The 18045-nt window shown below is 35.9% G+C and overlaps 1 protein-coding gene across 1 annotated transcript; it reads right to left on the bottom strand.

Moving 5' to 3' along the window:
• Positions 1 to 2090: 2090 nt before the first annotated feature.
• hck (HCK proto-oncogene, Src family tyrosine kinase) lies at positions 2091 to 18045 on the bottom strand. Its single transcript, XM_053482364.1, has 13 exons — positions 17889 to 18045; positions 13147 to 13278; positions 10179 to 10221; positions 9575 to 9671; positions 9394 to 9489; positions 9137 to 9240; positions 8845 to 8994; positions 8206 to 8358; positions 7508 to 7690; positions 7318 to 7394; positions 6494 to 6647; positions 6246 to 6377; positions 2091 to 3601 (listed from the first exon to the last, which is right to left on the bottom strand). The coding sequence occupies exons 2-13, from the start codon at positions 13267 to 13269 to the stop codon at positions 3399 to 3401; spliced, it is 1515 nt and encodes a 504-aa protein (XP_053338339.1). The 5' UTR covers positions 13270 to 13278; positions 17889 to 18045; the 3' UTR covers positions 2091 to 3398.

Below are 18045 nucleotides of genomic sequence, written 5' to 3'. Positions count from 1 at the left end.
CACTCTGATCTGATTTCTTTATTCTCTCAACAATAGCACAATAACACTCTCGCTACTCATACATCACTTTCCTTTTGAGAAGCTTCTTGTCTGAGAAGGGAGAATATTTCCACCACTCATTGTGGCCATCTTTGCTTTGACAGGGAAGCATCTGGTGTCACTTCCCCATGCCAGCACCAGGCATAGAAAGTCATTTATGTGGTCCCCTTTATAGAAGGCAGTGATTGACTTTCATGGGTAGGTGGTATGATTTTTTGAATTTTGAAATTGGCTAGAAAGCACACCTGGATTATCCAGTCACCAGCATATTCAGGGTAAAAGTATTCCCGAAGTAACTTCTGTTTACTGTTCTGTTTAAAACCTGTTTCAAATCAACATTTTGCAGGAACTTAGAGACCTTTAGGCACAAGTTCTTAGGCAGGGCTCTGACAGTGTAAAGAGCAGTAAACTCAGTACCAAGCTTATGCAGCCAAACGCAGACATACAGTATAGTAGCTAGCATGTGTGCTTTTAGCATTGATGAAGACCTCTCAAAGCATACCAGCGTTGTGTTTCCTGTACTGCTGGATAGTAATGTATGACCCGTTTATTTCTCTGAGAGACTATACTGCTGGAAGCAGGTGCTCCAGCAAAGGGTGTGAAACCATTCCATCTGTAAACCAGAAAACCAGTAAAAGTAGTAGGCATCCATGTTTACATTTACTTCCCCCACAGACCCTTTTCTTGATGTATTTTTTCATTCTATCAAGATCTTGGGACCGTGCCACTCTGATTGAGATAAAGGTTCTGTCTGTGGTGTTTGAGATTCAACTGTAGACAGATGACCCATTTTTGAAAGGTCGTTCCTTTCACAGGCCTAGAGGAACTACTGCTATAGCTTCAGTTAACACGACCATTTTTAGAAAGTGTTGGTTTCTCACATATTTCCTCCACAAACAAAAATATGCTAATCACCTGTTAGGACAGCATAAATCTATTTCCATTGCAATGAATTGCGCAGTTTATTTTGGTAATAGAGTGTGTGTTTTTTTCTTTCAAATAACTGAGTTCCACAATGTATGGGTGCAGAGGGCAGTCTGTAAAGTGGAAGATTTAAAGTGATAGCTTATATGAGCCAAGTGTTTAGATACAGCAGTGTCCTTACGCCTCTTGCCATAAAGTGATAGGGCCACCTTCATTCAACTTATTCTTGGTTCCAGAAAATGACTGAAGGTGAACTTGAACTTTCGAACGGAATACCTTTTCTTGGAAATTAGACCTCTAAAACATTTGCTAGGGAGCAAAGAGAGAACACAGCCACAATTCCAAACCACTTTTGTTTTTGCAACACCTTGTAGTGTCAACATCCAAAATTGTTGTTTTTAAAAACTAGGATGTTTTTCTCTATTCAACTTTCCCTTTTCTTTCTTTTCTTTTTTTAAAAAGTAATTAAATAAAGTCCCTTGATCTGATAAGCAGATTGTAACATTATCCACCACATCTTTGTCCATGAGGGGTCTAATAGGTTGGGAAATGTGATTAGAACAAATGTGATTAATCTATGAGACCCTGAACTGAAAAGTTTGGACTTAAAAGCAGAACTAATGCTTGACTCAACTCCCTGGTTGGATATGATTTTCGCCCTGTAAGCAACATTTTTCAATTGTGATGGTGTGAATAAATAGCACTGCAATGTCTGCTGGAGGTGGTCATTATCTAGTATATTATATTGAGGGTGAAGCAAACTTAAAATGTAGGTTGTGATGAAGTTTGAAATATTTTTTGTAAACCAAACTGAGTGACAATCTACTTGATTATCCCAGAATTGTTGTGAATGTGTGTGTGTGTGCCCTGTTATGGATTCTCACCATGTCCAAGGTGTACCCCGCCTTGTGCCCTAAGTCTCCTGGGATAGGCTCCAGACCCCATACAGATACATATGTTCTCTAGGACTTTAGATGCAGTTTAATTAACGTTTTATTGTGCATGTGTTCCCCATTCCACTCCATTGATTTCATTAAATGGCTTAATAATTTTTTTGTCTATTTTTTTAGATATGCTATAGCATATTTTGTACAGTCCTCCAAAAAATGAGACGTTTGATTTGAAGATTAAAGGATGAACTGTATAGACAATACATGTAAGTGCAAAATTTTTCACCATTATCTATGTAATTTGGTATACAGACATAAGATGATACATGAGTAAAGTAATTGTGGATAATTCACTTAATAATAACAACCTCTGCACCGTACTGTACCAGAAATGTTGAACACATTTTAAACAATTTTCTATTATACTAAACAGAAAAAGGGTACTTGTTAAAACAGTTCACAAATATAATCTTGGCCATCAAAGGAAAAACATAAAGTCCAACCTGCCCAAGATTCAACATCTATTAATTTAATAAGCATGTAAAAAAAAGTATAAACACACAAATAATATCTACAGTAATACCATGTTGACTGTCTTCAATAATTATTTTTAAATTATGTATATTATTTTGATTCAGCTTCTCTGTGAAGCACTTTAGTTTAATATCTTCAGATTATGAATGACATGCATAATTAACCAAAAACTATTACAAATACACAATACAACAGACATTTAGGCAACATATACTGTATATTTAAAATGAGTTTTAAAAAGATTAAAAAGTTATTTGGTGTTATTGCACAGATCTTTGGGAAAGTAATTTCATAAAAAAAAACGTAAATGAAAACGTAAATGAAATAGCTTTGGTAAATGAGTTCCGACTGTATTATCTGAAGTAGATTAATACAGGTGCACATTAAAACATAACAGTTACTGAATGTACGTAATGGCTAGGAATGGCAAACAAGATCATTATAAAATTTAGTTTACATAAAAGTATTAATTTAACATTAATATTAGGCTGAAGAGTGACCTGAGTTTACTTCAGGTGGTTTTAACCTAATATAGGTTGCAGTTTTGAATTTTTTTTTTTTGTAATTTTTTTCCAACAATCCAAACTGCAAATTCATAATTCAAACTGTGCAATTTTTATGAAAAGCCATCAAGATTAAGACTGTGGTTAGGGGTGAGATTAGAAATAGTTTGACTAAACATGTGAAAGCATGGAAAGAAACTTTCTTAAATTCACCTAGGTAAAAAGAAATTAGAAACAGTAAAACAGCTAAAACAAAACAACAACAACAAAAAAAAATCAAAAACGATATTAATCCTCAGTAATCCCATACATAAATTATAGATTTGTACAATTTTGTGCAATCATATGCTACACTCACCAAAAGGTTAAAGGCCTTGCATGATTAAATTAAGATTGCATACTATGTTAATTCATTGTCATTCACTCATGCTGTGCATTTGCATTAAATATGAATGCAGGTGCACTTGCTGTATGTGCCTAGCCTAAGGTGCTCGTGTGCATGTGTATCTCAGGGCTGTTGTTGGTACTGGCTCTCTGTGGCCGTGTAGAAGTCCTCCAGCACACTCTGAAGGTACTCAAATGTTGGTCTGTCCTCTGGCTTGTTCTTCCAGCACTCCAGCATAATGTCATACAGCTCCTGAGGGCATGAGTCCAAGCGCTGCATGCGATATCCTCTCTCCAGGGAGCGAATCACCTCTGGATTTGTCATGCCTTGACATTACACACAAACAAAGAATATTAAAGAAAATTAAAGGTTTGTACAATACACACACAGTGAAACCTTTAATGATCTTGATATTTTAGCAATGCAGAATAAACTGTACAATGCTTACAATATTTGCTGTAGCCTAAGACTATGGATTAGTTGCCTTCACCAATTCCACTCACTTATTAACTCACTCCCTTTCTCATTTTCTATACTGCTTTTCATGTACTTGTTTGTATTAAGTCTGGAGCCTGTCTCTAGGGACTCAGGTCAAGAGGTGTGTGTGTGTGGGGGGGGGCACCCTGGGCAGGGTGCCAATTCATCACATAAGCACACATAAGCACACATAAGCACACACACACACACACACACACACACACACACTATGGGACATTTGGAATGGACAATTCGCAACAAGAAAGAGCATGCAAAGTCCACACACCAAAAGCCGAGTCGGCAACTGAACCCTAGACCCTAGAGATGTAAGGTGCTTACCACTATGTCACCATATCACCCCAATGATTCCTTTTTTGTTTTTTTAAATGAGTGGTCAAGCCGCAACACTGTGCAGTAAGTATTTGGCCATATGACTTAATGGTACATGATTATCCACAGATCAGATAATATACAGATCATTTGGATATGGAAATATGTGTCCGCATATGGATGTTTCAGGAACAGCTAATTAGATGTCGTCTACAGCAAAACACCCTAAATTAACATGAACACACTTACATTTATGCCTATTAAAAACAACAATGAGCCAAAGCATCCAGGATCTTTAAAATATCATATATAAGATATCTTACAAAATTAGCTAAATATTACAATTTTTTTTTTTAAATGCTGTCTTTACAGTGGTCATATGCCACTAGACATTATAAATAATTAATTATTAACTAATTTCTGTGGAATACAAAACCAAACGGCCTTATGCAAACTATGCTTGACTTACCCTATAATGGATCTGAATGGGGTTAAAATAGTACTACTACCAGCCACTAGATGTCATTAAAGACACGTGGCTTAATTTTTAACTGTAGTCATGCCCACAAAAGAAAAAAAGATTCTGTAATACAATTGAATCAATACAGAGATTCTATGACTGCTCGCCTGCCTCCTATGATGAAACATTTCTATTTAATGGGAGTGGCTTCCCAAAGGAATAAAATGTGAAATATAATATGAGAATGATCTCATTTTTACAATCCCATATCCTCAACTCAGGCAAACACCTGATGCATGATTTTCTACCAACTGAGGCAATATCCTTCACACACCCATCTGCATATGGAAAGACATTGTTCCCAACATTACTAACTGTGCTTGGCTTTCGTTTATGACAAATAAGATTCTACTTAAGGCTGTCTACCAGAAGGGACAAAGCAAATTCTATTTCCTGAGGAAACACAGATTCTTCAATGTCTGCAGCAAAATGTTGCAGATCATTTTATTAGTCTGATAGTGCAAGTGCAATTAACCTCCTCCAAAAGCTACTGGCTAAAGAGCAGAGCAATTCAGCAAGAGAATACTTCAGCTCTGCTGTGACAAAGAACGCTACACGAAGTCTTTACTGCTGACTGCAATAAGACTTTACAAGATATCGGCTCTGTGTCAGGAGAGAGTGTAGCTTCTTTGACATTACTATAATTCAAGTTGTATACATTTTGTAATCTGCATTTTGTGCAGTTTTGAGATATTGAGTTTTAAAGTTTTTTCCCTCCTTAAAGAAGAAAAGGAGAACCATGCTGTGCCTTTTAATTTTCAAATAATGGTACGTATCACTGAAAACTACCCCATCCTATGTTAAAATGTTGACTCGGAATAAGAAAATGAGAAAATGACTTATTACAAGCTCTTATTTAGCTATTAGCTTTTAAATTTAGCTTGAGGTTGTTTTGTGCATGTGGAAACTAACATATTTAGTAATATAAGAACATAATAAAGATAAATACTTCATAATAAATGTCTTTCGATTAACTTTTGTGATGAAATAGTGCATGCGTTAATGTGAAATTCACTAAAAAAGGTTAATTGAAGAGAACTGGGAAAAAAAGACTCACAGCAACACATATACACTTATTTTACACATTCTTTTCAGGTGTGAATCCTTTCCCACTTAACTGACCCTTTTACAAAGCGATGCTTGGCCACGGCCAGCACAAAGTCATTCTCTCTGATTCTAGGGGTTGTTTTGCTCAAGTTAAATGTGAAATGCTTGTGAAGGCGTGTATCATCACTCTATTAAACACATCATTCCAGTAACCCTAACATCTGTATGTTAGAGTGTACACAGTTCGCGAGAATCAAGTGCGATGACATCATCAAGTAATCGACAATTAGATTCGTTGCCAACTAATTTGATTATTCATTTTAGTCGATGGAAATAACTTCATAAACAACAACAACAATGTTGTTCAACAAAAATTCCATCTTAACGATTTGTTTAACCTGAATTTCAAAAGCGGCATTCCTTTCTTCAATGTGAATATTGGACATTACTATACATAATTCTTCTATGTTTCTTAATGGTGTTTAAATGTAGCCTATATAATTTTTTTTCCCACCTTGAAAAGTGATTATGCTTTTTTGGGGGACCCCCAACAGGTTTAAAACCCTAAAATAGAATATGGTGTGGTAGGTGCTGACCTGGGTATGGTGTTCGGCCGTAACTGATAATCTCAGTGAGCAGAATACCGAAGGACCACACATCTGATTTGATGGTGAAGGAGCCGTAGTTTATAGCCTCTGGCGCAGTCCACTTAATGGGGAATTTGGCACCTTGCACAGAAGAATAGACAGTTTAATAGTTAACATCATTTAGCAATGGAACAAAACTTTGTAAATAAATAATGAACATTAACAGTTATGCTCATTTGGCAAATAAAACAACTCACCTTCTCTCGCAGTATATTCATTGTCTTCTATGATACGTGCCAGACCAAAATCAGCAATTTTGCACACCAGACTCTTATTAACCAGGATATTGGCAGCCCGCAAGTCTCTGTGAATGTAGTTCCGTCGTTCAATGTAGGCCATGCCTTCTGCTGTCTGGATAGACAAAGACAGATAGACTGTTGAAAATAATCTAAAATGCGAGTTGTTTTTGTCACACATCAAGATCCCTTGTAAGGAGGGGGTAGCTCAGGGTTCCAGGTTCAACCCCACTACCACCAAGTTTCCATTGTTGGGCCATTGAGCAAGGCCCGTAACCCTTAACTGCATGATGAGGATGAAAAATGTAAGTTGTTCTGAATAATGGTGTCTGCCAAATGCAATAAATGTACAGTATTTGATTCAATCCTAAATTGCCTCTGCAGTTTTATATGAAGCCCTATAATTGCAGGTATCAAGATTTGTGGTTATATGGAACACTTTAATTTTCGCAAATAAATGTTTGTTTTCTCCTTTGCAACAGAAACCAATTTCTGAAAAACAATTTATACAAATAGAAGTTTTTGGGCTTACTGTTTGATTGAAATGTAATCATTTGAGCTCCACCTTTTGACATACACAAAGCCTGATATAGCATGCCTACTTCTGTACACACAGAGGTAGCTGTTGCTTATCAGATTTGAATATTAAAATTCACCCACTAACGGGACAAACCTGCTTTGTACATTAAAGGCAAATGTGCCATGGTACATTCAGTTCCACACTTAAAATGCAGGAACTGCAGGACAATAGCAGGAGTGAAAGGCGCAGACAGCGATAGACTCACCTGTGCAGAGAAGTCTATTAGTTTGGGCAACTGAAGACGATTTCCTTCATCACTCTTGAGGAAGTCCAATAAACTGCCTTTAAAATGCACACATAGGCATATTTAAAAATGGTCATTTAATCTTTTATCCAGAAAATGTTGCATGTGTTCACACTCTCTTTCGCACATCCACACCCACACATGAACATACCTTTCTCCATGTACTCTGTGATAATGTAAATGGGCTCTTCCTTGGTAACTACAGCATTGAGGCGAACCAGCTTGTCATGTTGAAGGCTTTTCATAAGGTTTGCTTCCATCAGGAACGCCTCCACAGACATACTACCTGGCTTCATAGTCTTCACAGCTACCTTGGTGTGCTTATTGTATGTGGCTGAAAATGAGAAGCCAAGCTATAATCAAAATGCTACATATCATTCTGTATTCATTTATCTATTTTGATTATCACCACAAATAAACCAATCAGCCATTACAAGCACATCCCATGTTCGGAGTTTGGAGGCCATGTCAGCGGCCTTGAGCACTTTGCCTGCTGGGTTCTGTGCACGTCAGGCTGAGGTGCACTGGGTGTTTTTGTGCATTTCTACTTTGGCCAGAATTGAATGTTTTGACAATTTGTGCTGCATTGACTTTTCTGGGGAATTAAACCAAACAGGCTGGCCTTTGGTCCCTGCTGTTTTACTAGTGTATAATTGATAATCCATGTTGTTATTGTGTTAATATTTTTTGGCGTTAATATTATGGCTGATTGGTGTATAAACTAAACTACAATACTTACGTAACATATTTCTGACTATTTAAAAAAGTTTGTGTTAAAAAGTGCAAAAATATGCCAGATATTTCAAATTAATACAAAATATTAATCGCCAATTGGTGTTCGGCACTTACCCATCCAAACTTCTCCAAATTGTCCAGCTCCAAGCCGTTTGTCTAGCTTTAGGGATTCTCGTGGGATTTCCCAGGCATCCTTTTCCCATGGTTTCTGGGGTTTGGCACTAATGCAGGCGGTAGTAAGTGCCTGACACAGTCCATCTCCCTGCTCTGTAAAAGGACAACAAAAACACATCTTACCAATTAACCTTTCATATAATCGCACATATACATGTATGTATTAGTAAAAGGACTCTGCTCTAATGCAAAAACCCTATACACTGGAAAACTGCTTTTAGCTACTGTCTGTGACGGTGCAAACCAAGAAGATAAAACCAAAAAGATCTATTAATCAAATATTTGTTTTTTCTTAAAACAATATTTCTGGTGAAGCTAGTCATTAAAGCTAGTGACATCTGTTTCCCACATTTCAGGGTACAGACTACAGTGCCTAGCAAAAAATATAAAGTATAACATGCTTTATGACCACACGACATGACAGAAAAAATCTTAGACGTTATCTTGGTTACAGAACTACAGATAATATTTAGGTTTAGGTACAGGGACAGCTATTTCAGTTTAGCTACAGTACTGTTAAACCCCTTTTAAAAATACATAGTGGTGTATGCGTTGTCACATGACTTTTCTGGTGCTTACTCTTGTAATGGTTGACGAGTTCCTGCAGGGTGGTGAACGTGATTCGAGGTGAAATGTAGAACCCGCCGCTGTCTAGCGTGCGGATCTTATAATGCTTCACTGTGTCACCTGCTTGAGGGTCATGGTCCCTTACTGATAATGAATAGCTTCCTGTAAAAATGAATTGTACATTTGTTCTTTAAGAACAGCAATTGTTTTGTTGGCCAAATAAAGATTATGAATGATTGTATAATGAAAAATAAAATAAATAATTATCTAAGTAGATTAGCATACAGCCATATGTTTAACTCACCTTTGGTGGTCTCACTATCTCTGATCATGTAAGAGCCCATTTTATTCCCAGAAGCCAGAAGCTGTCTCTCAGCATCTTTCCTGCTCACTCCTTTGAAGAACCAACTAAAAATGACACAATGTATTTAAAATCATTGGCTTTGAGGTGATCCAAATAAACCACAGGAACAAACATGCTTGCTATGAGCTTTATATAACTTTGTATAATGTATTCCTTAATGTCAATTTTCTAGAATATTGTGTATGTTATACACTCACTCTTCAGTTTGAAGTGTGTCTTTAGCTACATAGTTACTGGGGATGTAGCCTTCCTCACCACTGCTCACAGACAATGCTTTCCACCATTCACCTGACCTGCACCAATAAAAGGCATAAACAACATTAGATATGTATAAAAGTATGAATAAGAACTAGGGTCCAATGTCCAATAGGCACTTACTCTTGTAAGATTTTTAACTTGTCTCCCTTTTTAAAGCCCAGGTCTCCATCATGCAATGCTTCGTAGTCAAAGAGGGCTATGGCAATGTTTTCAAAATCTAAAAGGCATTAACAGAATTTTAGACTGGGTTCACTCAGCCAACCTTAGTTAGGACTATAACCTGTGAGATTATAATTTTTACATTACTAAAACACAGAAAGCTAGCACATAAAGAGCTGTGAATTCATCATACTATAAATACTAGTCAAGCAACTAACAGGAAATGTATTCGACACCAGGCTCATGAAATCTCACATGAATTACAGTTTGTTTCTTCGTCTTCTTTGCAAATTAACACGTATTGTATTAATAGCTCAACTGTAAAGAAGCATGAAGTTAGCAGCGACTTCCTCTTTAGTGTACAGTGAACATTTTATCAAGTGCTCCACCTAAATCAGAGTGAAATTATTTAGTGTTAACATGTTCATAAGTCAATGAATTCATACACGTCCTTTGAAGAGCAAGCATGAAGACACTTCTTAAAGCAGTGATAGGCAAAAACTGCTCATTTAAGCAGTAGAAACTTGGTAAAAAAATCTTTTAAAGAGTGAAAAATGTCACTTACCGTCCGTGCTTGGGGTAGGAGGAATGGGGCAGCTTTTGTTCGGCTGGGAGGGAAAAAAAAATAAAAAATGATTTCTCTAATCAGGTTTTTCATATTTCATATGTTTATAAAACTGAATCAAAATACTACAAATTTAACGTTTTACAGTCATTTTCTTTAACTATATTTTTTGCTGTAGCAAATAATATGAGGTTACAAATAATATGGGTTGAAAGAGTTTTACACTTTTGATACACTGCTTTAGGACCAGCTTCCAATCTATCCATGATGATACGTTTGCTGTGTGCACTGTATCAATTAAAGGTACAGGCTTTTACATATAAAACACACATAAAATAAAAACTTTAAATAAAAAATTTCCAACTGCGAAATTAGATCTTACTCAAAAAATTCTTATTTCCATTATGCTCATATTGGGTACTCTTTTGCTATAAATATGGTTAAAGAGGACGTATGGTTTTCTAATCGCACTATCTGGTATCACCCAGAAGATGATAGGTTCCCTTTTGTGTCTGGTTCCTCTCATAGTTTTTTCCGTATGTTGTCTCTTTCCTAGCTACGGTCGCCTCTCTCTTGTAATAAATCTAAATATAAATGTTTATCCAAAATTCAGTAAAACTGGTTTGTCATAATGTCTGCTGTTAAATACAACTGATTTTCAGTTGTCAGTTGAACTGAATTGACACTGTTAAGACTTTTACAAAGCAAACAGAATCTGTATTCAAATGAAGGTGTTGTGAAAGAACCTAATAAGTACAAGACAAGTTAGTTATCTTTATTCAGTCACCACAAATTACTTATAGGCTGCAGTGAGAGGACAACACAACACTAAACTCACCAAGGGCACAAACAGGAACAAATAAAAACAGTCAAAAGTGTGGGGCAGAATATTACTGTACATGGTTTTAGTAAAGTGTGTCTTTTTAGTTGATTACATTAAATGAAATGGAATTATATAATTCTCACTGCAATGCTTTACTCTAAAAACAAATTTGGAGGATATTGGTCCATGCTTAAATATATGTATTGTTGTATAAATATATGAAAAATTATATATATATATATATATATATATATATATATATATATATATATATATATATATATATATATATATATATATAAAAAATTCTATGTTACTGATAATTTCTGCTGCCATCCAATTGACCCGTATTGTTTTAACACACTATCCTGACTAATCAAAGCATAACTCTTAATTAAAATAGCTTAACTAAATTTGTTTTCCAACTTAATTTCAATATTTTCCCAGTCACTAAAAATGCCTTTGCAGGTTCTCATGTCGTTATTAAAGACAAACGGGAAATTCTATCTTAAATCCTATTTTATAAACAAGGTCAGTTTTACTCGTACAAACTTTTTTTTCCTTTATGACGTTTAGTCTGTAAGACATGATAATCAATAATAGATAATTTTTTTGACTGGATATTTAAAATTAGATTTTTTTTTTAATAAAACTGGAATTACAAATTTGTAAATCCTGCAACATGCTCTTTGTGGTATAAAATTATTTATTGTTTAAAACCACACTACTCCAGTTTCATTAAAGACTTCAGTAAAGCCATTTCATGGTAAGCTTGCATGAAATGTATCTGTCAAACCAGGGTATGTTGCAATTGACTTGTGTTTGTGTGTTCATGTTGACATTTATTACTTTAATTAAAGTTAATTAGAGTTAAACTTAAAGTAACATAACAGTAATAGAGGTTTGACCTAATAAAGATTTTGCCTTTTTTGTTGACAAGTGTTTTTACTAGTTTGTACTAAGCTCTAGAGCAGACGGAAATATAAAACCTGCTGTGTTTGTGCTAATGCAATATACTGTACACATGTTTCCATATGCAGTCATAACATAAGGGATAAATAATTTTAGCCTCTGTCTTGACGTGTAAGGAACATAATGCTAACCATAATAAAGAACGTTTCACTCTTTTCACTTTACAACACTCTTTTACAATTATTCCCTAAATGATTCCCCAGCAGTTCTCAAAGTGGAGTCCGGTGAGCATCCATGAGGCATAATGGTTTCTGTAATTTTTCTTTTCTTCAAATTTTCTTTGAGTAATAAAATTCACAGCTAACCAACATTAAAGCAATTTTAAATGGCTGGATTATATTATTATTATTATTATTATTATTATTATTATACTATGGATTATATTACAACTACTTATTTACTGATACATATAACTTTGTATTTTAACGTTGCCTTAGGTGCAATGTGCAGTGCGAGAGGCATGATTGTAACCAGTATGTGTTTCTTTTTAGGGACTGTTCTGTTTGACCGGTATTAAATTTGAAGTACTCAGTTGAAAGATCCTTAAGATTTATGATACGATGTTGGAAAAGCATCTTTTTGATCTCATAATAATGTATACTGCATTAGATATTAATAAAACTTAAAATAGGTATCAAACTGTGATACCATAACAGTCGTTAGCTGTGTTTAAAATGGTTCCTTATTCCTTACAAACAGCAAACGGCTTTTTTTTCTTTTAACTACAAGCGCTCGTTGTCTGTAGACTAATGTATTGAAGTACATTTCATAAGTGCATTGAATTCTATGCACATACTATTTACTTTGCTTTCAAATGTACTAATGTAACAAATGACAAAACTCCCTAAAAGTGCAATTAGGGTGTGGTTTCAGAAAGAATGTCATGTGACCATTTTGGCTCATTTTAGTACAGTATCTTAGAGTAAACTGTTGTCTGTGCCTTCACCCAACTTTAGTGATCAGGAAGAGGAAATACCCCCGAGCAAGCTAAATATACTTAAATATTCCATTTTTGATGACCTTACAAAACACAGGCTACAGAGTAATGTGCAATAATAAACTTTTTAAGTAGAAGTACAATTGTGAGAAAGTCCCAGTAACACTTCTTCTTTCCATAAGACTTTCTGTTTTCTTGCTCAACCAAATGAAACCCTGATGTATAACTCCACTTACTGCCTTGCTCCCTGCTGTAGGGTCTTTAACATAGTGCGCTGTCTGATTGCGGTTTCCCATGTCGTTGTTGCCCACCGTTTTGCCACCGGAATCCTGTTCTGGCTTGGTGCCAACACAGCCCATGATAAAAACCTGCACACACAGACAATGAAAGAAATGAGGACAGACATGTTAGACTTCGCAGTCTAGCAGGGAAGAGACATAAGAGCTGGAGTTGGGATCTAATCTTTCAAAGAAATCATGTATGAAATGATTTGATAAATTTGCCTGTCATGTTATGGCTTTGCTGCATACTGCTTATGACTTGACCGAAACAGAATTATAATAGGAGATGAGATATGTATTAATAATAGATCGAGTGCATTTTTAAATAGGAAGCAGACATGGTGGTCCTGCGGTGTGCGCGTGTGAGAGACAAGTCAGAAGTCGGCTATCAAAAGGAAGAAGCCTGGGGAAGCTATGAGACACACACACATGCACACACACACGCACACACACACACACACACACACACACACACACACACACAATACAGCTGCACCATGTACAGCCAGTACAGATTAAGCTAGCAGTACCAGCTGTTCCACTTTTACTCCTTATGAAACAGACATAATATTGCACAAAAAAAAAAAAAAATAATAATAATAGGGCATATCAGTCTAAGTTTCTACAAGTCTCTGTTTCGGAGAAAAAAAACCTTACGTTTGTCATTCTACAAAAAACATACAGTACGTTTTTAATTTTAAACAAGTAACTAATGAATTCCTGAATTCCTGGAATTTAGATATGTCTTGTCTGTACAAACGTATTGTGTTTTTCACATATATATCATTGGTCTTAGCCCATAATAGTATGTATATTTCTCTGCCTCTCTCTTGAGCACATACTTCTCATGCCTTATGTTTTTATATAGAGATGCACAGATATATTCGGATAGTCTTGTAGACACATCTATTACAAAATGACACCTCAACATATTTTGTACTGAGTTCTCGCCATTATAACACACTATTTTCAGAATATCTGGACGCTGCAGAAAGATGTAGAACGTAAGAACATATAGAACAAGTAATTTTAAATGGATAAAGTATTCGAACCTTTCTACTGCCTTAACAATATAAATGTAACTGCCTATATTGCAATACAGTATATTAAAGACAGTATATAATATGATGAACATGCTAAAACAGCTCTGTGAAAATGAAAGCAGCCTGAGTATAATATATAACTTTTTCATTTCTCTTTTATTAATTTTCACATCTCAAAACATTGAAATACCTGCACTGGAGGTCACATGCTTAGGCACAAATTATAATCAGACATTTCTAACGATCCCCTGAAAGGACTTGTTGTTTTGTCTATTGCTTGAACACCAGATACCAGTATGACAGAATACATGTGATAATTAACCAAATAATTTACATCATGTTCTTTCATTGGCTCTGTACATTTTAAGTAGGTTTTTTACTAAAAAATTACTACGGGGAATTAAAATGCAGTGTAACACAACTTAGGTGTGAACCTCAATCTGACAGCACTAATCAACAGCGATTGAATGAAGCTCAGACTTAGGGGTTTTCCTGTAGCCATAAAAATGAGCACTGTACACTTAAAAAGGGTTCAAGGACTAGTGTGTCAACTCTGAATGTATATACAGTAAAACTGCATTCATTCAAAGTGAGCAGACTCAACCACGGTGTAGATAGAAACCATCCCCAGGGCTTGTGGGCTTGTGTTCGCTCAATCGTGTAGCCTGTAGCATTGCTTTATCGATACCCATTAGCTGATAAACAAAAAATAAAGAAATAAAAACAGTTTCTAACCTTTGGAACAAACCAGCTGTTAAGAGTCTAATAGCCTGAAGCACAAGCTAAGCTAAAACTCTAATAGCCTGAAGCAGACAAGCTAAGCTAAAACTAATGTACCCTATATGAGGTGTAAGTGTACTAGTTACTCTAAGCCAGCAGTTTGATGTTGGTGCACTATGGGTCTTTCCAGAATGACAGAAGTGCAGGAAGGCAGAGGCCAGGTAAGAAAAAAATATCCCACAATCATTTCCTGGGAAAACCCAAGTCAGGTTAATGAACTGTTGTTATGCACAACAAATAAATTGATTTAAGCTTCACTGCTTCGAAGTCACTCACCCCAATGCACATACACGCGCACTAAAAAACATATATTTTCAAAGTAGAGAAGGTTGTTGCGACTAACTGAAATACACAATGTAAATTAAACTCTACTTATATCTAGTTTTTATCCTTAAAGGGAGTTATAATATATAAATTTTAACATGAACCATTACGTGCTTGAATGTCACTCACTGGGGGGAAAAAATAAAAAAAAAACACTGCTCATTTCATACTACTGAGATTACGTGTAAGGGTTTTTGAAATTAAAGTACCAAAAATGGAAAGAAATTATCTCCACCAAATCTTTGTTCTTTTTTTGAACACAAACTTAAAAAGGATACTAAGTTTTATCTTCTCTTATTTCTAAGATGGTACCCTTAACTTTTTTTCCATATGTGGCTTTTTATTCTAAGATATGCTGAAAATATATACAAAACATTATTTTCAGCCATGTTTTGGTTGATGGTTTGCAACTAAACACGTCAGGCAACGGGTTCTGTTGTTTGCATATCAGTGGTTGTTTTACTGGGGCCCAGTTGCTAGCCTGAGCCCAACCCTCTGCCTTAGTCATTTGGGCTTATAGGGGTAAGGGCCTTACCCAAGGACCCAAAAGTGCCAACCTGGTGGTGGGCGGTGACGGGGCTGGACCCACAACATTCAAATCAGCAATCCAGAGTTTCGACCTGAGCCACCACTGCCCCTGATATAGCATGTGTAAACATGCTTTAAAGGTTAGTCATGGTAGGGGCTTGTATTACAGCTGATTGGACACTGTTTTACTCAAGCACAAACACACTAACACAGTGAAGCTGTCCAGTGTGGCTGGCAGGCAATGAAGCAGAATAAAGGCAAACTGAAAACTTGCTTCCTCATTCCGCTCTCACTGGTTCCTCTTTTGCTCTATTCTTATTACTGTGCGGCTATATCTGGCCCATTTCTACTACTGCTTTTTTGTTACTGGAGCTGGAACTTTTTTTTTTATAGATTCAGCTTTTTTTTTTTTTGTTGAATCTAAACTAAATCTTAACAGGATTTGCACTATTCCACCATTCAGACATTTCCAGATAAATGAAGAAGGGATTTTGCACCCTCACCTCTTTAAGTAGGATGCTAATAGACAGGGCTGTCTACATAAAGGTTTCATTTTCTCCTGTAAGTCACATAGAACAAAGATATGCTCTCTGTTATAGATGGAACCCAGAAACTCGTGTCAGACTTAATACTTTGAACTCTGAGCAAGGGGGAAGTCAGCTGAAGGCCTTCTTCTACAGGAAGTGAGGGTATTTGAAGGGGTATTTGAAGCAGAAAGGGAGTGTGAAGCTAAACTGTTTCTTAGAGAAACAGCCATGACCTCAAGCGCACTACATGACATTAATGGAGAATGTGCAGCCCATTGTATTCTGCCATGTCAGTACTTTTGCCCTCCTATTTTGCAGTGCTGTTAGTCGTTGTTGTCAGTGATTAGCCTTGCTGTACCAAATTATGAGCAAAATTTGTATTCTTTTGCTTTTAAAGATTGCATCAATGCATCAATGTTAGTCTACGTTGCTGGAGCTTCTAGCACTCTTAGGGTCTAACGCTTTCTCTCTCAGTTCACCATGTCACACTTGTTTGTGGTCAGTTGATGGAAACATTGTCTTGTGTTGCTGCTATTGCTGTCATTTTCTTTTTTTCCGCCAGCCACATATTTGAATTATATTCTAATTAACTTAATTTGCTTTGGATAAGTGTGACACCTAAATGCGCTAAATGGGGTGTACCTGTAAGTGGATCCCATCAAAAACAATTAATAATAAAATAAAAAGGCCAAACTGAATCACACACTTTTCTGGATTAGTGCGGTGCTTGTAAGCAGAGTTTACATATTTTATCTGTAAAGCCATGGTACGTAAAACGTCATCATTTTGGGCGTGCCTCCCAATAGGTATACCAATCATACTGTCAATTTTTATAAAGTTTGCATATTAAAATAAGGACATTCAGCCTTTCAAACAAGGACTTCTTTTCTTCTGTGTTGGGCTTTGTAAAACTCTATTTTTAAAACGAAAGTATTTATCATTTCAGATGAATAGGACAGTCTAGAGTATGGAGAAAGCTGGTTTAATGATTAAACTCTTTCCACTTGTCTACATACAGTAAGAGACCATCACTGCTTGAGTAGTTTGTTTGGTTGCTTGCTTTACAGCACGCTTACTCTTTATGGTGGTGGCTTGGCTTGTTAAAGGAAATTGATACCGATCTAAGCACTTTGTTTTCCATAACACACAAACAGAACAGGTCAGTATTTTAATAGTAAATTTAATATAATTGAAAAATCACTTGTGAGAAAGTAACTGCTTATACGACTGTTTATGTGTTTTAGTTTAATGAGTCTACAGTCCAGAGCAAAGTGAAACAATTAATTTCTGCTTCACTCTTTATCATTTACACCCCCCCATCCCCCAAAAACTAAACAAAACCTTTTTAATAGAATAAAGAAGAAATTTGTTAGGTGTGTGCGAAGAAACTAGTCTAATACTGTAGAGATATTATTTATATGTGTTTTAATGCTACTGAAATAGGCTATATAAGTAAACAATAATTATAATATTACCAATAATAAAAAATCCTTACCCAGCTCAAATTAAGACTAATCCACGAGAGCCTTTCAAAATGCTGACCATGAGAGAGGTTTCTTTTGTCAGTAAGGCATGTTTTTAAGCCGGTTCCCACATCTCGTGTAACGCTGTGTGTTGTGAGCAGTAGAAGTGAAGATGTACAGTACACTCAG

The sequence above is a fragment of the Clarias gariepinus genome, chromosome 22 (assembly GCF_024256425.1).
Source record: "Clarias gariepinus isolate MV-2021 ecotype Netherlands chromosome 22, CGAR_prim_01v2, whole genome shotgun sequence".
Taxonomy (NCBI): domain Eukaryota; kingdom Metazoa; phylum Chordata; class Actinopteri; order Siluriformes; family Clariidae; genus Clarias; species Clarias gariepinus.
The sequence above is the reverse complement of the archived record's forward strand: the minus strand, read 5'-3'. Positions and strand labels throughout refer to the sequence as shown.

Excerpts from the sequence above, each read along its gene's own strand:
- hck (XM_053482364.1), bottom strand. The coding sequence starts at position 13,269 with ATGGGCTGTGTTGGCACCAAGCCAGAACAGGATTCCGGTGGCAAAACG. Across the intron at positions 7,395-7,507 it reads CACAGAGTACATGGAGAAAG|GCAGTTTATTGGACTTCCTC; the intron begins GTATGTTCATGT and ends TGCATTTTAAAG. Across the intron at positions 6,378-6,493 it reads TGAATATACTGCGAGAGAAG|GTGCCAAATTCCCCATTAAG; the intron begins GTGAGTTGTTTT and ends CTTCTGTGCAAG.